Source organism: Gamsiella multidivaricata (assembly GCF_025024155.1).
Source record: "Gamsiella multidivaricata strain RSA 2152 chromosome Unknown BC939scaffold_35, whole genome shotgun sequence".
In the NCBI taxonomy this organism is placed as follows: domain Eukaryota; kingdom Fungi; phylum Mortierellomycota; class Mortierellomycetes; order Mortierellales; family Mortierellaceae; genus Gamsiella; species Gamsiella multidivaricata.
The window spans coordinates 244,353-264,086 of NW_026251743.1; the positions used below are offsets into that span (position 1 = coordinate 244,353).

At 49.0% G+C, this 19,734-nt stretch overlaps 6 protein-coding genes and 1 non-coding gene across 7 annotated transcripts; 3 read left to right on the top strand and 4 right to left on the bottom strand.

Moving 5' to 3' along the window:
* Positions 1-46: 46 nt before the first annotated feature.
* Positions 47-1,111, bottom strand: BC939DRAFT_452562 (glutaredoxin-1). Its single transcript, XM_051555822.1, has 5 exons — positions 1,037-1,111; positions 920-959; positions 611-734; positions 473-512; positions 47-376 (listed from the first exon to the last, which is right to left on the bottom strand). Exons 1-5 carry the CDS (start codon positions 1,074-1,076, stop codon positions 303-305), a joined length of 318 nt encoding a protein of 105 aa, XP_051411913.1. The 5' UTR covers positions 1,077-1,111; the 3' UTR covers positions 47-302.
* Positions 1,112-1,226: 115 nt separating this feature from the next.
* Positions 1,227-1,298, bottom strand: BC939DRAFT_t107. Its single transcript has one exon. It is a non-coding gene; the product is annotated as a tRNA-Cys (tRNA).
* A 1,192-nt stretch (positions 1,299-2,490) lies between these two features.
* On the top strand, positions 2,491-3,225 carry BC939DRAFT_452577 (uncharacterized protein; the record flags this gene model as incomplete). The annotated part of the gene is made up of 3 exons (XM_051555823.1): positions 2,491-2,609; positions 2,697-2,939; positions 3,087-3,225. Coding segments are annotated over 3 exons (501 nt in total), but the record flags the coding sequence as incomplete, so codon positions are not given.
* A 1,671-nt stretch (positions 3,226-4,896) lies between these two features.
* On the bottom strand, positions 4,897-5,306 carry BC939DRAFT_452584 (NADH-ubiquinone reductase complex 1 MLRQ subunit-domain-containing protein). Its single transcript, XM_051555824.1, has one exon. It carries the CDS (start codon positions 5,232-5,234, stop codon positions 4,959-4,961), a length of 276 nt encoding a protein of 91 aa, XP_051411915.1. The 5' UTR covers positions 5,235-5,306; the 3' UTR covers positions 4,897-4,958.
* Positions 5,307-7,914: 2,608 nt separating this feature from the next.
* On the top strand, positions 7,915-11,128 carry BC939DRAFT_170393 (uncharacterized protein). Its single transcript, XM_051550364.1, has 2 exons — positions 7,915-8,162; positions 8,514-11,128. The coding sequence occupies exons 1-2, from the start codon at positions 8,115-8,117 to the stop codon at positions 11,094-11,096; spliced, it is 2,631 nt and encodes an 876-aa protein (XP_051411916.1). The 5' UTR covers positions 7,915-8,114; the 3' UTR covers positions 11,097-11,128.
* Positions 11,129-16,304: 5,176 nt separating this feature from the next.
* Positions 16,305-17,765, bottom strand: BC939DRAFT_452588 (uncharacterized protein). Its single transcript, XM_051555825.1, has 3 exons — positions 16,830-17,765; positions 16,669-16,748; positions 16,305-16,583 (listed from the first exon to the last, which is right to left on the bottom strand). Exons 1-3 carry the CDS (start codon positions 17,305-17,307, stop codon positions 16,410-16,412), a joined length of 732 nt encoding a protein of 243 aa, XP_051411917.1. The 5' UTR covers positions 17,308-17,765; the 3' UTR covers positions 16,305-16,409.
* Positions 17,766-18,546: 781 nt separating this feature from the next.
* BC939DRAFT_477459 (uncharacterized protein) lies at positions 18,547-19,520 on the top strand (the record flags this gene model as incomplete). The annotated part of the gene is made up of 2 exons (XM_051558676.1): positions 18,547-19,057; positions 19,153-19,520. 2 exons carry the CDS (start codon positions 18,547-18,549, stop codon positions 19,518-19,520), a joined length of 879 nt encoding a protein of 292 aa, XP_051411918.1.
* Between the last annotated feature and the right edge of the window lie 214 nt (positions 19,521-19,734).

Sequence of the window (19,734 nt, forward strand, 5' to 3'; positions counted from 1 at the left end):
GGGCTCTGATCCTTTGTTCCCGTGTGATTAGAAAGGAAGGGGCAAAGAGAATGGTGGAGCTGATTTTTCCAAGCCAAGCATTTGCTACGTCACTGTCTGCGGCGGTCACGGAAAGACGCGTCGCATCGCGTCGTCGTAGACAGCGCTAAACTTCCCAGCCTGCTTCATTGATGCATACGTATTAAGCAAACATTCACTACGGCTAGCATTTTTTACTGTACAAGACCAGGGCTTTGAAAAGAGATGGTATCTAACTGTTCGCTGGCACCTTGGCAGCACATATCCAGTAGCAAAAGTGGTGTCTACAGCTCAGTTTTGTAGCTCAGCATTACATCCAACTTTCCATTCTCCTTGGCTACGATCAGATCGGAATTGCCTGTATTGAGGAAACAAGAGGACATGATCAGCAAATTAAACGACATCTGCGACCAGAACTCTTATTATTTTAAAAGCTGAAGGCCTTTTTTCGTACCTCCAAGGTGTTGCGTGTTGATGAAGATGTTAGGAACAGTCTAGGAAATAGACGGATAAAATGAGTGAGGCCGATCCACTATGAATGCAGCACGGAAGAGTGCATCGAATCAAAGATGGTAATCGCTTTGTCACATACGCGCTGTCCAGTCTTCTGCAGCAAGTAATCCTGAACCTGAGCACCATCTTTCTCGAGGTCAATCTCGTAGGCCTTGAACTGGATACCCTTGGCACCCAGGATGTTTTTCGCGTTCTTGCAGTAGCTAAGGATCAAAGAAACGGTCGCAGTTGGCCCTGTCAATTAATTACTCGGCTTACGATTGGATATCGCTTGTGAGATATCATCTCATTTCCTGGCCCCAATCCTCCTCAGTCCACTGAGATCTACACTCCTCCACTTACAACTGACATTATCTGTGTTATCTGTGATTATTTTCATTTTACTTACGGACAATAGCTCTTGCCAAAGAACATGACCTTGTTCTCGCCTGCAAAATATAAGCACTTTAACGCAATGTCGATTGGATGCTGAACCACGAAACACGCCCTGGCAGCGCTTGCTTACGAATAAGTCTCTCAACTAGGGTCTTAATAGCTTGGCTCATGTTTTGAAGTGAGTGAAGGAGGGAGGGACTGAATGAAGAAAAGAAAGAGATGATCATCGCTCCAGAGAATAAAAATTTAACCTTGAGTAGCCACAGCCTGATCCATGGAGTGCTCTTAGCATCCCTTGCCCCTGCCAGGAGTGGCAAAAAAGCAGAATTCCGGGTTTGAACCGGAGACCTGCCGATCTGCAGTCGGCTGCTCTACCACTGAGCTAATCCTGCTTCGATGCATTAATTTTAATAGTATATTTATACTAATACTAGGCAATAACATACTTTCCCTAAGTGCAAGTTTTTCTAATTGCACGATCTATAAATGCCCGTGTCTCACTGGACAACCCAGTTGCAGTCCGCGGTACGGCACCATTATCAGTGGACATTGCAGCATCGAACGAGGACCTACATCAAGGATTGGCGGTCGGTAGCATGGGCGCCCACGCTACGGATCTTACACGATAACAACCCGCCAAAGCGCTTATACACCAGCCTGGAAGACTGTCGTTTACGTTCGCACAGGATCAAGAAGCTGCATGGAGATTTGCCGACATTGCAGGCGATGAAGAAACGACATCCAGATACCTACCAAACGGACATATGTCGTAGGTGTGAGAGGGAACCAGAGACGAACGATCATCTTTGGCGTTGTTCAGCTACCTTGTGCGACCAGCGACAAGAGTGGAGGGACGCGGTGGAGGAAGTGGAGTTGAATGGATATCGTGCATGGAGACAGGCAGTGCGAAAATGGGAACAGGAGAGAGAGGAGGCCGAACGGAAGGACAAGCCCTTCACTGCGACTTGTCCCAACTTCTCGGCAACAGGAACGAAGGCTATCTGGGAGTCAATGCAGTGGATTCAGGGGACGGCGGAAAGGCGAGGGACATATCGGGTTGCGGAAGAAGAGGAGCCGGAGAGTGAGGCAGATTGGGAGGTCAAGGACTTATACCGAGGTTTGGTGCCAACGGGACTCATTGAGACCTGGAAGCAGCTATTTACCACCACCAAGTGGATTGCGACGATCATGGTGACAAAGTTCGTGAGCAGGATCGAAGAGTTTGGCAGGACCAAGATATGGAACAAACGATGCGAGGACACTGTCGCCTGGGAAAAGTCAGTTGGAATCACCTTCATGAGCAAACGCGCCGGAGGACGCAACGGTGATCGGGGACACCAACGTAGTGTTGGTGATTTCTCTGATTTGAAAGGGAGACGGTTACTTGCAACGGAGATCCAGGAAGGTAGACGGACCGCGGATTATAGGGTGCTACAGCATTGCTTGGGGCGAGGGAAGTTGGACATAATGGAGGGGTTATTCGGTTTAAAAACAACTTTATTAACATTGGATCTGGATTAGGAGACGTGTATCGCGCAACAGGTCACGCAGGAGTTAGGTTAGGCTAGCTATGCGACATGGGTTATGAATTTGACGCCTCAAGCCAACATAGTTGGTAGGGGATGCGGCTCTGCCGTGCATGGAAGGCATCTATGGCTTCAAGGCCTTTGCGGACCATGCGTCTTGTGCTCATGGGGATTTATGTTAATAAAAAAAAAAAAAAAAAAAAAAAAAAAGTCTCACTGGACAACCCAACGTCGTGTCACGGCGGGCGAGCCTGTGTGGTACAGTAGTATCACGCGAAGCTTCCAGAGAACAGTGCTGTGGATCCTAGTTTCGGATCCAGCTTGGTGCGGTTGTTTTTCGGCACGGGGGGCCGTGTATAAATTACCTTTCGGATCGCGGGCAGCAGGGGATTGGCTCCCTCCTGAGAGAATGTTCTATTCTGCTCAGGTTCGTACGCCACCGTGGGCTACGAGGAGATTTTTCAGAACTATCACTCGGATTTGCCAGAGCCGTTCTCCAGCACTAAGGTTACGGGGGGGACTATTGAGAGAGGAGACTAAATAATTTACTTCAGAAATCACTCGAGGGCCGCAGTAACATCGTAAGGAAGCCGTACATATATGCCGGATCGAAACATAAGTTGAATATTTGCCGAATCAAGTCACACAGGAGAGAGCCAGTCCAAAGGATCAAGATATCAAGTTAGCAGGAACAGGACGACCGAGGCAGGCTTGCGGGAAAATACGCGGGATTTATATGGCGCCTCCTACCATTGTTCGGGACAAACAGGAACATCCTGACCAGCGAGAAATAGTAACCCCCATAAAATAACCAATAAACCCTGGCAAAGATTGTCCATTGGAAAAGAAAAAAAAAAAAAAAAAAAAAAAAAAAAAGACAACCCAACGTCGTGTCAAGAGAGCGATACCAGATCTTGCCGACGTGGAGTGGCGGTCCACCCTTGCCCATGTCCACGACAAGCGCTCTGTGCACACGTTCTTCAGCAGTGCTGCTGATACCTCCCAGAGGACACATCATATTAAGAAGCTGCATGGTATGCTGCCTACCCTGAATACCATGAAGGCTCGCCACCCGAGTCTATATCCTGACCGTGTCTGCTGCGTCTGCGATGTTCAGGACGAGGACAACCATCACCTGTGGACGTGCAGTGCTACTAGAGATGTCCACAAGGAGATCTGGCGCGAAGGGCTGCAGCAGATTGATAAGTGGGGACGAGCTGCAACGACCGCATACAACAAGAACAGCAAGAAGCAGCAAGAGCGTGATAGGATCCGCGCTGGAGCCGCCGCTGCTGCACCGAAACCCATTCGATGGGTTTGTCCTAACAACGAGACCCACATCCGAGGTCTACCCTGTATTGCCGGGACCCGATCAATGCTCAAAGGCGACGAGTATTATGACCGCTCTCCGGATCTGACCTGGAGCATCAGCGATTTATGCCGTGGCATCACACCCGTCAGCCTTATCAAGGAGTGGGGCAGTCTATTTACCTCGCCATCGTCGATTGCGCGCCAGGTCATTCACAAGTTCGTCGGCTTTATTGAGGAAAAAGCTACGGAGCTGATCTGGAAACCACGCTGCAAGGCCACCATTGCTCGAGAGCGAGAATGGGGGATCACAGCCAAGATGAAACGAACTCCATACAAGGGACCGAGAGGGGACTGGAGTGATGGGTATGGATACATTAGCGACGATGACCAATGTCCGTGTGGTGCATTACTCGCTGACCATGTAAACGGGAGCTGCCCTGGCCCCGTGCTTGACCCAGACGCAGCGGATCGGACGCTGCTGGATTGCCTGCAAGGGAGGAGGCGGTTGACAACTATGGAGGGGATGGGAAAGATACCCTTCCTGTAACAAGGTGTTTTCAGCTTTTAACACACTGATGAGGTGTGGCAATTGTTGCGCAGGCCCTAGGGGCAGGCCCGGGGAATGTGACCTGTCAACTGGCGACTGTGGATCGGTTCCGCTTTGGTGGTGAGGATAGCGATAGTAGATCTTTGCTAGTTAGTCTGATAGATTCGCAGAGTCAATTGACTTTTTTTTTTTTTTTATTAACATAAATCCCCATGAGCACTTCGCAGAGTCAATTGACTCGAGAGACTTTTTTTTTTTTTTTTTTTTTTTTATTAACATAAATCCCCATGAGCACTCAATTGACTCGAGAGACAATTTGTTATAAAAAAAAAAAAAAAAAAAGCGCGATCTATAAATGCATATATTGCCCTGAAATATTCTCTTAGTGCATGGCCTTAGACTCTGTGCAAGATTACCGATCTGGGCGAAGCATTTGCAAAGAGCTGACAACCACAATAAACTTGCGTTCTATCGTGATCTCAAACAAAGAATCATCAAAGCACCGAGCCTTGTGCGTTGCACGCTGCAAAGCTTATATTCTCTCATACACGTCTTGAAAAAAGAAAGATGTATTTAAATGATTGATTAAGCTGTGGATTTATTCGTTCCACTCATCTAAAGATCATACTGAAATGCGGTATATGTGTTTGTTGTCGCAGTTGATCAATCTACAGGCGATCGCGAGAGTAGGCTTTAGTAAAGCCCTGGCCCTCCTTGATGGTCATCAACTTGAGTTGGGTCTCCTGGTCGATGTGCAGCCAGGGATGAGGGTTGTTCTTGCGGTCCCAGGTAACATCGGGTCCACGAGCGAGACGAGTGACATACCAGCCAGCACCACCAATAGCGACACCGAGGACGGCATAGATGGGGATAACCTCGACACGGAACCAGGTCCTGAGGACAGAGGGTGCCTTCTTGGCAGCGTGAGTGGCAACAGTGGACATAACAACGGGTATTTTTTTATGGATGAGGAGGGAGAAGGATGAAGAGGAGGAGATAATGGAGTGACGACTGTAGTGGTAAGGGTGCCAGGAACCGACATCAGCTTTTATACGTTCTTTTTCAATTCCGACTTGGCTGCTGTACCCTAAATGGCATTATTACTAAGATGAGTGATTCGTCAGTGCTCCGCTTCTCAGCGAGAAAAGAAAAAAAAATTACCAAAACAGTAGTGCCTAGCTGCCTGTGCAATCACAGCTCAGTCTGCAAAAGATTCATCCTCGCGTGCGACAGGTGCATACTTCTGCCAAAGCGCCTTTGCGCCGGGGTATGATTTGCTGTGCACGTTTCATGCGGAGCACTCCCCAACCCCACCAATGATCATCTGTCTGAGCGCGAATCATTTCGAACTCAGGGGCAGATGTTCTTTTGGTGGCAATAGAAACGATCAAAGGTATTTAGGACCGTAAAAAGAGTATCGATTCTGCTGTGCCACCAAGATCTGTGGCTAAAGCTAGCCCATGTCAGTGTAATAGCACCAGGAGCAAGGAAAATTGATCAAGCCAGCAGATAAGACCACCTCTTGAAAAATGAAAAGAACAATAAAAGGAAGTTAGGAAACCCTACCGACGCTCGAAGAATGAAAAGCACATGAGAAGAGAGAACGTACCAACAAAGAAAAGTGCCCTTCTTTGAGGGAAACACTAGCTTATTTGTTTGTTTCCTTTTTTTTTTTTTTGAAATGAACCACATCTAAGTGAAAAGCATATCCTATAACAGCTCTTAATAACCCTCTCAAAGTAACAACAAGACCAACAAAAGGACACAACGGTAGGCTGCAGTAGGCGATATGGCTTTGTGCGCATGTATTCGGTACAACCCTAGACCAATGGGGAGGAGTTGCCGTGGCGCGCTGCATGCATGTTTCCTGGCGACTGTGATTATGAGGTCCGTATCAGTCATTTCTCGCCTTCATACGAATGGGAAAGGTTGGATTGGCACGCGGCATCCCCACACACCAGCAAAGACGCCGAGGATATGGGCAGCTCGCCATCGTTTAGGTTCCTTACAGGGTCAGAGAACGGACCTCTTTTCGTTTTGCATTGTTGGAATTGTACCACTATCTAAGGTTCAAGGACTGGGTCTTGGGCCATTTCGGTGGGCGACCACCATGGACCACTGAAGCTCTGCAGTCGGCGGAAGTGAGAGTGAGCAAACGGGAACAAGTCGATTTTTTCTTCTTGTGCACTATCACGCGTTTACTGCATGCATACATGTACACACAGACACAAACACGGCTCATCTCCCCTCTTCTGCTTCTTATTAGTGCCTCATTTGTTCTTTTTCTCACCACTCGTCGCTGGTCTTTTGCAGCTCCAAGCATGTGGGCAATGCAGAAGGAGTGTAGAGGGTAAGACATAGAACATAAACCCCACCGTATTGACTCGACCCGAACAGCAATAATGAATTTACCTAGTGATAAGCAGGGGGCAGCAAGAATCCTCCTAGCTGATCTCCAGAATCCGACCAGTCGCACTCATGTCACCTTGTGTGCTGCATGGTCGAGTGAACGGAGCGGAAAGGTTGGGTCGAGAGAAATGTGGTTTGCTGCTTCAGGACTGATCCTTGATTCTGATGATACACAAGCGCTCTGACTACAGTGCGGGTTCTGAACGTGTATAGCCTTCAGAGCAGGCCCGGGCAAGTGGACGATGACACAGACCAAAACCAAACAAAGGGCTCTAAAAGATAGCGCCTTTCCATGCAGAAGTGGGGAAAAGGGTGGAGAGAGAAAAAAACCATTGAGGACAAGGGTCGGCGCCTGGCCCTCCATGGCCCTCCATCCATCATCTTATTTGTTCTTTTTTGCATTGCAGACCGCATCGGAGTAGACTGTGCACCTTTCCGCCCATTTCATATGATAAGGAGGGGGTTGAGGGCGGAGCATCCATTCTCCAAATTTTTTCTACGGATGCCCATCCCCTTGAGGCCAAAGGCCACATACATAATCAGCCAAGCCAAGTCTGCAGCTTGCAGCTTGGCGAGAGAGGCGATAAGATACCAGAAAAACGAGAGAGATACAAAACAGGGTACCACTCCATCCTTGGTGCCTATTTTTTGGTGCTCCTTGCCTCCTCTTCGTTAGTGTCTTTAAAGGACCAGGGTCCTGCCTCCAGCCCTCTCTTTCTTTCTTGCTTCCCTCCTCCGCACTCACACGGACACCTTCTCCATCCGCCCTTTTGCTCTGTATATCTACATCGTCTTTGTGTTTCCACATTTCCTTTGTTGTTGGCAGGGCTGAGAAGAGGCTACACGCTGTCGTATACTATATTCTCGACCTGGTCGCACCTGTTGTGTTTATCGCTATCTTTTTTGCAGCACCTTCAGCACCTGAAGCGCGTCGTTGCCCTACGGCTGCATGTTTATAATTATTCGTGTCATCCAAGCGCCTTTTTTTTTTGTCTTGTCTTTTCTTTCAATTGAGCACACGGTTCAGCAAGAGCTTCTTAACTTTCATACCGCGTCTTTCTTCTGATACTTCTTCATCCTTGTTGTATTCTTTTGGTATATCTTTTATATCCCTCTGCCTCTTTCCTCCCTTTATATGGTGTCGCAGTGGACCTGGATTGGATCCCTCTTCGCCTTATCGCTACGTTCCTTTTTGTTCATCAATTGGTAGTTAGACTTGCTGCTATTTGTTATCTTCATCCTTGAATTTGCTTTGATTGTCCCTCTGCATCGCACCTCTTGAAAAAGTCTGCATCCTTGATCGGTCGGACAGGGAGTGCCTTTTTTTTCTTCGTCATCGTTCCTCCACTGCACTTGTTCATTCCAAGAGCAAGACCAAGACCCAAGACGGAAGATCAAGTGTCTCAAGCCTAGTTATGTTGACAACACAGATCCAGGTCCTGCTCTACGTGGGAAACATTCAGGTGCGAGCTTTTCTGTTGCCCCCTTGCCTATGCATGATGCGGACTAAAAATAAAAAACATAAAAACGAGATTGCTTGAAGCATGAACACGTGCCATGGACACTACTAACACCTCTCTCGCATTGACTTTCTGCCCATGCTCCATGCCCTCCCCCTTCTTTTGTGTTCCGCTGCGGTGGATGTTGTTCCCATTGCTTACCATATACGGACAAAATGCGCGCTATTTTTGGTTGGTCTTCCGTGGCATCCTGCCGTCGGCATGGGCTGTGTCTGTACTTCTCGATCCTTCTCTGTCCCAATTGCTCCTCGTTTCGCCGATTTGATTGCCGACATATATATATGGTGACAACAGCTCGTGAGCTGCTCCGTCTTCGTCCCCATCCCCAACATCGTCGTCAAGTCCCACCAGACCCTCGAGGCCATCCTGCCATATCTGCCCCTGTCCCTCACAGCGACTACAGCCGATCCAGACGAATCTTCGGAACAGCAGCAGCAGCTCCTTACTGCATCCTCATCTCCCTCTTCAGGAGACTCGCAAGCACTGGTACCATCATCTTCTCCATCGTCGCCAACTGCCCCAACTCCTTCTGCCCTGGTTCTCTCCTCCAAGGCATCCGACCTCAGTCTCAGGAACAGACGAACACGTGAAGGCGCCTCTATTTCCGGTACTACAAGTCCCAGTGGGGGTCAAGATACCAATCGAATCAGCCCCGACTGCTCCATACCTGCAACAACCTGCATCAAGATCTCGCTCCAGCCCACACCCACCTTCAAGTTCGTCAAGCCAAAGTGTCCGCATCTGCACCAGAAGCACAGGAACCAACGCCACATCCGACAGCAGCAGCAGCAGCAGCAACAGCAACAGCAACAGCAACAGCAACAGCAACAGCAGCAACAACGCTCTCGCTCTCATTCACACTCTCATTCGCATCCCTCTCATTCACGCCCTCATTCGCACCCCCATTCTCATCGGCGAACCAACATCCACCATATGGCCCCACTTGAATATTCCCCTCAACCCGCCCTCTCCTCTACCCCCTCTTCCTCCACCTCAGGCGTAATCATCCTCAAGTTTTCATACCCAGTCCCCTCCAATACCCCTGACTCGCCCTCCAAAATCCCAGACGTCGTTCAGGTCACTGGCACCTTCAATGGTTGGAAGCGCAGCGATCCTCTAACCCGAAACCAAGAGACCTCTCGTTTTGAAGGCGAAATTCCAGTTGCAGTCGACAGCATCCGAGAGCAGGATCAGGGCCAGGGTGCAGTGAATAACACTAAAAAGATCCTATTCAAGTTTGTGCTGGATGGAGCCCAATGGGTCACGGATCCACAGCAGGAGCTGGAGAGGGATCGCGCCGGAAACCTGAATAACGTTCTCTTCTTGAGCATAGCAGCTGGCACAACCAACACTGCAGCTTTTGCAACGGCAGAGGAGCAAGACAAGAAGCTCGAGGATGTTACGCCGACAACTGCTGCAGCAACAGCCTTCACATCCGTCGAAAAGGAAGAGTCGGAGGAGGAGAGGATCGCACGATTGAAGCAAGAAGAAAATGATGATGCTGTAATCCGTCAATTCGGAGGTGGAATGTGGGGCGCGCCTTCCTTTGCCGTGAATGATCCTGTCGACCTGCCCGAGCACTTTGTCGCAGCTCCAGAGCAAGCCGAGACCTTGGCCGAGACTGATATCGGTACAGAGGAACCGCCTGTCGAGAGTGCCTCGGTCCCTGCTGCTACTGCTGTCGCTCCTGTCGAAGACGTCAAGGTCGAGCAGCCTCAATTGGTCAAGGAGAGGGTCGTTGATACCCAGGTAGTCTCCGAGAATGTGATGAAGAAAACAGAAGAGGAGGATGAGGATGATAAAATCATTAAGGAACTTGGTCGCGGCTTTTGGGGAACACCTTATTTCCAAGTCAATGACACTACCGCGTTGCCGGAACCCTTTTCCGGAATTGCCGCTGTCGCTGCCAAGTCGGACGAATTGCCATCGGAATCAGAGACCGTTATCGTTACAGAGAAGGAAGCCACAGTCGTCAAGGACATGGTCTCTGCCACAGTTAGTGGCAGCTTGATCAAGACAGTCGTCCAGACCACGGAGGATACGGTCATCGAGGACCCCGATGGTACATTTTTGGAGGAGTCAATCACCACCAGTGTCCGGGAAACGCTCTCGGGTGAACTCCAGGAGTCCGTGACGGAGATGATCGAGACCGTCGAAGAGGAGAAGGTCCCAGCATCTGGAATTGAAGTGACTGAGACTGAGACTGCGATTGCGATCCAGGCCGAAGATGGCGTCGAGACGACGGTCATCGAGGACACCTTCACCTTCACTGACGGACCCGTAGTTGACGCCGATAGCCTTCACTCACTCACTACTGCCGTCAAACCCATCAAACGAGGTGAGAGCTTTATTGTTGAGCAATCGCCCGAGGTGGTTGTGGAGTCACCAACTGCAGCTGAGTCCGAGGTCCTTGCAACTGTAGGAGATACAAGACCTCAGATCGATGAGTCCGTCGACCCTGCGCCCTCTCCCATGAGCACCCAGACCAGCAGCGTAGCAAATAATGTGCAACCAATCAGCGTTGACAGCAGTAAGATCAGTCTTGTAGGAGGCGACGAGCAGAATACAGTGCTGTTGCAGAGCCTGTCTATCTCTGCAATGCCATTGAAGAACAAAGTCGTTGTAGGATTAGCTGGAGACGCAAAACCGACGGCGGATCTTTCAGTAGCGACGCACATGGACGTGACTACAGCACCTGCAAAAAATTCGTCAACGTCTGCGTCGATTGCGTCGTCTGGAGCGAGTGCAGATGTGCCTTCTTCGGGCGTGAACTCGATCTTGACGTCGTCGACAGGGCTCACGGAGAAGACGGAAAATACGGAGAAGCTTGCAAAGCGAAAGTCAATCTGGAAGAAGATCAAGAAGGTGCTTTCTTGAACCAGGCGCGCATACAACTCGTACACGTATCTACAAAAAAAAAAAATAAAGATATCCTTTGTTTTTATCTTACATTTTGAGCGCATGATCTAGCCTGTCTGCATAAGAGAAAAAAGTATATAATCAGGACCCACTCCTGGCATCCCACAAGAACGCGGGTTCTCTTTGAAATGCAGCTGCCGTGCTGCCAGATTCATGCCTTAACACATAATAATCCGATACAGGTAAAGATATCAGTTGGTCAATCTCGAGCGGAGAAGAGCACGTCGGGCTTTCTGTCCCTTGGATGTCTGCTAGATTCTTCGTTTCCACTAAGTTCTTCGTCCTCTTGCAGCTGAGTAAGAGTCCCGCGCTGGTGCCGCTCAATACTCATCTGAAGATACTTTTCGTGCGCTCGAACTTGGCGCACCTCGTGGCTAGAGGGTATTCGAAGCCGTGGGAGCCGCGGCCGTGAGAAGCGACGTGACCACGTCGCCCACCAAGGCGCTTTATCTTGCCTCTGCTGTGTGCAACCCGGCGCCAAGGAGAGTGATACACTACCGTAATTATTCGCTTCCACTTCCGTCGTTGCAGATGCTGTTTTTAGTGAAGTCAGCGAAGGTGAAGCGATAGATCCGTGAGCCTTATATTCACACAGCGAAACGATTAGCCTTTCACGCAACTGCGTCGTCCATGACTTTTTGCGATCCTCGATTCGCTTGCGCCTTCTAAGGTATCGGTGTTCTAGTTGGCTGTACACATCTTCTTCGAGATGTTGGGGCAACATTTGTGGATGACCAATACGCTGATGCTAAGGACAAGAATGATGACGAGGTCGCTGGTTGCCTGGCTGATGAGCTGTGCATCTTTCGCCATCCAGCCGCAAGATCCTTGACAGAGACGAGCGTTCATTAGGTCTGGATACAACACTCCTGGCACCGGTCGTGTCTGCGAGTAGACCTGTGAAGAGGAGCGACTCCAGCGACGGATGAGCGGATTCGATGGTTAGAGTAGTCTCTCCTCCGTTTCTTGTGCGGTAGTGGGTCTGACGGTTCTTTTCGAAGAAGCTGGCTAGGACCTTCTTGGACGGAGGGTTGGTGGATAGTCCGACGTCGAGAGTCGGCGTCTTCGCTTTAGAGACGTCTCCAGGCGCTACTACACATGGATTCGAGAGCGTATCTGAAGTGTGCGTGGTGGACAAGGACATGAGTCAATCGGATATGTCTTGAGTGGAGTGTGGTTTGTGAGTTTATGGACCCTGGCGGCTTCTTGTACCCCCTCACATACTTATATGCCCCATAGGCCCTTATTCAGCAGGCGTTCTCGCAACGACATAAGACCCTTTTACTTTTTCGTTTCTGTGGTCATTTTATTTAGAAGGAATGACCACATCAATGATTTGCTTTGAACTATGCTTGAATTGGGCGAAGCTTTCGTTCAAAATAAATCGTCGTGCCTATTTTACATACCTAGCTCTGCGAGTCCGATTTATTGATTGTAGTAATATCAACTGGCTGAGCTCATAACGAATCGAAAACCTGGTGGGTAGCTTTCATACGGAACGGATAAGTTCGACCAGCCAGTTGTTCCACCAACGCCAGCCCCTGGATCCATATTAAAAACTGGTGACAAATGCGTACCTGACTCTGTTGCAAAATGATCGTGGTAACCCTGAATGCTCAAGATGGTGCACGTCGCTATTCTGAAGCTGTTTCGGGGCTGTCCGGAGCTTGTCTAGGATATCTTTGCGACCCGTTTCGCTATGCCGATAAGCCAGCTATCTATGCCAGGAGAAAAAAGGGATGTTTCTGGCCATAGACATCATAATAAACTTAGGTCCAGGTGTAGAAACCATAACACTCTACTGAAGAGTCCTTCGAATCGATTAATATAAACAACAGCAAAGGTACAATGGATCTTTGAGCTCAAATATTGGGTAGTTAGCTAGTCCCCTCGTGCAAAGCAAATGGCACTCCATACAAGGATCAATCTTTTTGAACCCTATGGCGTGGTTGGTTTTGCTGGATGGTCAGCAAGCCCTCTTTGGCCGACCAAAAAAGAAAAAAAAGTTTTTGGCATCAAAATGTTGTCCGACTCGATTGCTGTACATTCCAGAGAGTGCCAGAGAGTAATCATTCAGTCGTCGTCATGTATAGCGAAATCGCACTTTAGTCAGTACTTAAGAAACAGCATCTTTCACAGAAAGCACGGGCACTAGGGGCACTAGGTTGTTTGAGTGTAAAATGGCTCCTACTTCCTTCAGCCTATATTTTTTGTACTATTTTTTTTTTCGTGAGAGAGAGAGAGAGAGAGAGAGAGAGAAGAGATTTGGAAATAACGGAGATTCCTTCCTCTGTTTTTAGTCCTGAACAGGATGGCATTTAAAGGTTCGTTGATCGATTTACATCCGGTAACGCGAGGATGGCACTGGAGCTCGGATGGCAGAAGTGGCAAGAAACCGATCCGTGCCCCTGTCCTTTAGGCCTCATATATAGCATGTTTTTTTGAGTCTAGGCCACTGCAAACTACACCAGATCAGGTATTAATGTGGCAGAAGTAAAATAAATCCATGAAGACGGAAGCCGTTCCAGAATCACACTGGAAAATATCTTTCTTTGTCTGAGCACCATTTCATATGAGATGGCGGAGACCGATGATGTGTTTATTGTCCAGAAGACATTGGTTCTGCTAAAGGTGTCCTCGGATGTGTTGAAAGCGATGTGTGGCATTGTATGCACGCTTGCCTCTCTGCTTAAGTGGTGCAAGCATTCTCCAAGTGAATGAGATAATCCTGTCAAAGAGTTTGTCCGTATATGGATCCCGGATTGAGCAGGTAGTTGTTCGTGTCGTTCCTGTCAATGACCTCGTGTACACCGGACTGCACTCGTATTCTGTGATCGCATCCCTTAAAGGAACATCGTAACGAGGGTTGGATACTGGATTCGGGCATCGTGCTGTGTGGGCACTTTGCTGTTTCCGCAGGTAGATCGGTGCCTTCCGTGCACTCTCCATTGTTTCGATGCCGACTGGAATATCGATGACCTTGCGCCCATACTTGTCAAGCTCTGCATGCTCTAGGACTAGGAGAATGAAAAGCAAAGCAGACCAGACACCAAAATAGAAATAAAATACCTTTTCCACGTCCCTCAACTGTCGTGATGAACTTGGGTGAAGCAAGCTCCTTTGCGATGTGCTCGGCGTGCTGTATGTCTTCTTCGGAGACGCCATCCTCTCCTTCATCTTCACTGCCATCATCTTCAGATGTCGAGTGGGCTTCTGGCTGGACATCAGTCTCGCCATCCTGCACAACATCCTGCATGGTCGCCCTCTCTGACTGCTGTTGTGCTGGAGGTGCCAAGCCAACTTGTCCAAGATAGCCCATATTAGGGTAGATAAACTTGCGGAACACGCGTAAACATAACCGAATTAAGGACTCAAGGACCCCAGCTGGTATAACAGAGTAATCTCCCGGGACAGCGAGTCGCAACAATCCTAGATGGATGAGCAAATAATGATAGTACAGTCCACAAATTCAATAAATGTCATTGAAATTAAACGTTCGCTCTTTCGTAGATCTTTAATCAATGTATTTGCAATGAAATGCCTATCTGCTATTAGTGTTACAATGAGCCTCCACATGTTCTAATTCCTTCTCTCTCTAGACTTGCTTTCTCATCCTTCTTTTATCTTCAAGACGCCACCAACAACTGGGTCATGGTTTCCTGTTCCCGGGCGAGCGCCGTCTGGCCATCTGCCAGGAATCGCACTAGACAGAGCAAGGGTGCGAAAGGAGAGAGAGACGAGAAGAGCGAACGAGACAAGGCAGAGGGAACGAATGTGATATTATGTATGTCAATCTATGTCTTACTGAGTTGTTTTGGACCCTGACTGTGGCACCCAAACGAGACTATTAGCCTGCCACAACAGCGACCAGAGAACGAAAAAAAAAAAAAAGAGAGCCTCAACATGCAGTAGACTAAAAGCACAGCCTAGCGCCCTCACTCCATGTCTTCCTCATCTTGATCCTCGACAGCGTCCTGATCCTCATCGGTCCCCTCTGTGCGCTTCCTCTTATTGTGCTTTGATGGAGTGAAAGCTGCAAAGGGCTTCTTATACCGGGGAGGAGGCGCCGATGGCAGAGGGGGTAGGGAGGTGGAAGACAGAGTTTCCTGCACATGCACGGCATATCGAGACGTGTGGTCCTAAACGTCAAGAAATAAATTATTAGTCAATGCGAAGGCCAACGGTTGCATCCTCTCTACACGCCAACAGAATCACGGATCATAGAACTTACCGCAAACTTCAGCAGAATCTGCATCGAGTCGGATTTGAGAAACTGCTTCCGCTGTACTGCGTCTGAAGGGATCCAGACCACGCCGTTGGTGGATTTGCGGTGGTGATGACGTTCCCGTTTCGTTTCAATGTGTAGAAGCTCAGGCACAAACCCCGACCTTCCGCGATAATGGGGTAGTGCTTGCACGTATCCACTCCTTTGAATTCCAAGTCATGCAAAACGGACGTATTGAGACGCACTGCTTTGAGCTGCTGCCCCGTGCAAATCATGTCCGATGCAGTGCCGGGCTTGAACTCGAAAACACAGATCTCGTTGTTCCAGTCGTTGTTTGCGAAAACACGGACGCTAATGTCCACCTTTCTGCCCCTCACGGACTTTGTGGTTACACCATATTTGCTCTCCACATGCAAGCGAACATCCTTTGCTGCTGGGGACGCAAGTTCGCCGCTATGCCAGTCAGTTGAAGTTGGTTGTGTTACATATTAAGAGTTGGTATGGTTTCAAGCATGCATGGTAGACACAGCGCACTGCAGCTTACGGTATGCCACGCACCACCTGTCCTCCAAGCAACACCGCCAAAATGTACGACCACACTGATACGATAACATGCTCCGTTGTTGGCGGGGCGAGCTGGTTGGTGGAGAGCAGTATACAGATGTAATCGACCACCAGTAACACTGCCATTCTTTGCCTCATGTTCCTAGTCGCGGGCGGGGTGGCTCCGAGTTCCACAAGCTGGCTCCAGACCTTGATACGCAAACTCCAAATATTTAACGGCGCGAGAGGGTCCTCCTCATGTCCAGGGCAGTACGCCTCTAGCAACTCATTCATCAGCTCGGCCAGAGTTACGTCCTTTTCATCCAGAGCCACCACCAGGGAGTCGACTTTGATGGCCGAAGTGAAAGTGAACGCCTGTGTGGAAGGCGAGATTGTGTTTACAATTCCGCTTAAGGCCACCCTATCGCCCAGCGAAAGCCAACAAGCCATGGTTAGATCTAGATGCTGAATCCTGGACGCTCATTTACGACTGCTTTTTCAACTTACAAAACTTCTTTATCCACACGGTACGCCCGACTTCTGTCCTTGCCCTTGCCCTTGCCTTTGTTCTGTTCTCTTGACATTAGCTTGTTGTGGGCATACAGGTAAAGCTCCTTGTATTCTTGGCAGATAAAGCTGGAGGGGACTGGTGGTAACTCTGTATCTTGGCCTTGCACCTGATATCAACGTTAATATCGATTTAGAGGGATGTAAACCATGACGGGATATCGTATTCGCAGCGGCAGCTTGGAAATGACTTACTTTTCTGTACACATACTCCAGCAAGGGCAGAAATGGGGACTGCCCTGAGGCAATGACCTCCTCAATCTCCTGCAGTTCCTCTAAAAAGTCGAGATTCAATTAACAAAATATCAGCTGTTGGACTCTATCATGTCCAGCATAGGCCACACCGGTTTGCTTACCTCTATCATCAATGAGCTCGTCATTCATGACGTGGCCTTCAGAGTCTACAGCATCCTTAGTATACGATCCAAACTGAGTCATCTCATCGCCCTCAGCACCCTCAGTATCCGTGAATGGTTCAGCATCCTGAAAGCCCTCTTCTTCCGCAAGGCCCACTGCATCCGCAGACCAGTCAGCATCCTTAGTCACCTCAGGTTCCTCAAACTCATCCAGTTCATCACATTCGACAAAAGTAACGCCCTTCTGACTGATCATGCTCTTCATGTCGCCCTCAGAGACTTCGGTCGCTGTCGCTTCATCTCTGTGCCGACCATTGGTCTTAGGTTTCTTTAGTCGAATGTCTATATGTCGCTCAATGTTCGAATCCACCTGCTTGAGACCTGCCTCCTGCACCTTTACTGACAACAATCTCAGTGCTCTTATCCTTGAGTCGTCTGGACCAAAATAAGTCCTCGATGTTGCTTTTGAAATACTCATAGTCCGATCGTATTCTTCTCAAACGTTGTTTATTGATTTTGCCACAGTCGAGCAGGTTACTGTACGCGCGATGGGCGTCTGTCCTGTCGTAGAATCCGAATCGAGCGACGAACGCTGAGAACATGACGTGCTCTTTTCCGGTTTTCCGATCCAGAGCCCATTTCCGGTGTTCCCTGGGCGTGTCTGATGAGGAAGGCGCCCTGGCTGGCTGTTGTGGCCTGGTCTTGACTTGTTGTGATGACATGATAGGGGTCTTGATTGTTGTTTGGCGTGGACGACTGTAAATCAGTGAGTGGTGGAGCTGGATTTGGATGCAGATTAAAAGCTGCTGCTGATCGAAGGTGTAAATACTCTCGAAGATATAGGTAGAGCTTCGGAGTGAGAATCAGATTTGGAGGAACAACGTGGTATGCAGACATGGCCAATTTCTTCTACGCCACCTTTTTTTTCCTCTTACGTACTTTCACACCACGTCCAAAATCAATCATCCGAATCCAACTCGCCTACTTCAAGACACTCCATCATTGCCTCCATTCTCCCCCCTCCACATTCTGGTCGCACTCACCGCTTTCGCACTCCAACTGTTTACGATGTAAGTAGTCTCTTGCTCTACTTCCTATACTTCCTATTTCTTTTGAGCGGGTTGAAAACACTCTTGTCACTATGCGGCCCGGCTCCTGTCCGTGGTGCAAGGTATCGTCCTGCGCCAGTCCTTGAGTTGGTTGCGACGGGTGGTGGTCCTACTGGCGCCTGTCATGGAAGTGCTTATTAGCGCCATGGGGTAGTCTTTGGGATGGATGCCTCTTGTCTTTATCCTTTGTTGAAACACTCAAGTGACCATGGTGACTGTGCATGTTTTGTTACTTGAGTTGCAAGGACTAACTCTACTTTTTCTCTTGCGCATTTTCCAACATCTAACCCGTAAGCGGCGGCGGCATAGATGAACACGACGACCCCGGCGGCTAGTCTTGATGTCAAACAAGTTCTACGGACCAACAATGTGGACAAGCTTACGCAGAAGCGTCACGTTCGCCTCTCAATAAACGACACTGTCAACCTTTATGAACAGCAGCACGTGCTTCGAGATCTGGCTGGCTCCAGTGTGCAAAGTATGTTCCGCTTGCTATGAAATATATGCAGTAGATAAACCACTTTTTTTTTCTCCTCAGCTAATAAGCTGGGCTCGTTCCCAGCCTGAGGACGAGCCTAGGTCGAGCCTAAGAGTCAGTCTGGATTGACATGCACCATATTTGGCATGTACACGTCCTTGTTGCCACCATCTTCTGTCTGGTTCTCTCTCCTCTTGTTCTCCTCGTCCTCTTTTCTGCCAGTGTGCTCTCTTCATTCTTCTTCTGTCCTCCTCCATATGCCAACGAACTGCGCTGCCTGATCACTCCATCACCCTTAGCTTCGACCATGCCCGACCTCTCTCTCTTCTGTCTCATCGATGGAGAACCCACGTCGAACGCGTTTCTAGTCTCGATACCATCTACAGACACCATCGGTCACCTCAAAAAGCTCATCAAGGCCAAGAAAACTGTCGCTTTTGCTGATGTCGCAGCAGACAAGCTCACGCTCTGGCGCGTCTCGGTTACAATCACCGACGACGATGAGGAGATTCCCATCTTGCTCGACAACGTGGAAAAGAATGACAAGAAGAAACTCGGCCCCGCAACTCGCCTGCACAAGGTGTTTCCTGAGGACCTGCCTGAGGAAACAATCCACATCATTGTGCAACGCCCGCCGCTAGGTACTGCACTCCATTCATTTTGTATGGCGCCTAGATTTTCCGGCTATGCTCCTATTTGACTTGCTCGTTATCGTTGTCTCTCTATATTTCTACAGGTATCAGCGAGCTGAATATTTTGAGCCGAGTTCCACCCGGTGTTAAATATGTCCTTCTCGCCGGCGAGGTTCCTTCCAAAACTACTACGGGATCTCCATTCAGCCAAATACCTACGGAGGTTGTCGAATGGGATGGTTTTCTGGAAGAAGTGGCATCTTATACACCCTCCAACAACCGGACATTCGAAGAACGCCGTTTTCAATTTACTGAACACTGTCTGATCTCGGATGAAGGAACACTCTGCACCGCTCTCGAATCGAATGTGTATCGTTTGCTAAACTGGCTGACACTCGATGGGCATTTTGGTGCTGCTGCTGCAATCAAGATGATTGCCCAGCCAGATCGCATCTTTTACCAGCACCCATGACAGTCGCGAATGGCCATCGAGGTCAAGACCAAGTGGGTGTTATCCTCAGCCGACCTCGTCAGGAAATACAACGACGATGTCAGCGTCCTCGCACAGCATAGGTCACCGACCAATTCCGTGCATCTTCCAGTTCAGCAAATTTTCGGGTGCCTTTCATCCAACAACCTTCGATATGGGGCACTAACGACATATGAGCAGACCTGGTTTTTAAAGA

Excerpts from the sequence above, each read along its gene's own strand:
- BC939DRAFT_170393 (XM_051550364.1), top strand. The coding sequence starts at position 8,115 with ATGTTGACAACACAGATCCAGGTCCTGCTCTACGTGGGAAACATTCAG. Across the intron at positions 8,163-8,513 it reads TCTACGTGGGAAACATTCAG|CTCGTGAGCTGCTCCGTCTT; the intron begins GTGCGAGCTTTT and ends TGGTGACAACAG.
- BC939DRAFT_452588 (XM_051555825.1), bottom strand. The coding sequence starts at position 17,307 with ATGAGTATTTCAAAAGCAACATCGAGGACTTATTTTGGTCCAGACGAC. Across the intron at positions 16,749-16,829 it reads CGAGCTCATTGATGATAGAG|AGGAACTGCAGGAGATTGAG; the intron begins GTAAGCAAACCG and ends TCGACTTTTTAG. Across the intron at positions 16,584-16,668 it reads TGGAGTATGTGTACAGAAAA|GTGCAAGGCCAAGATACAGA; the intron begins GTAAGTCATTTC and ends CGTTGATATCAG.
- BC939DRAFT_452562 (XM_051555822.1), bottom strand. The coding sequence starts at position 1,076 with ATGAGCCAAGCTATTAAGACCCTAGTTGAGAGACTTATTC. Across the intron at positions 735-919 it reads TTTGGCAAGAGCTATTGTCC|CTACTGCAAGAACGCGAAAA; the intron begins GTAAGTAAAATG and ends TTTGATCCTTAG. Across the intron at positions 513-610 it reads TGCAGAAGACTGGACAGCGC|ACTGTTCCTAACATCTTCAT; the intron begins GTATGTGACAAA and ends TCTATTTCCTAG.
- BC939DRAFT_452584 (XM_051555824.1), bottom strand. The coding sequence starts at position 5,234 with ATGTCCACTGTTGCCACTCACGCTGCCAAGAAGGCACCCTCTGTCCTC.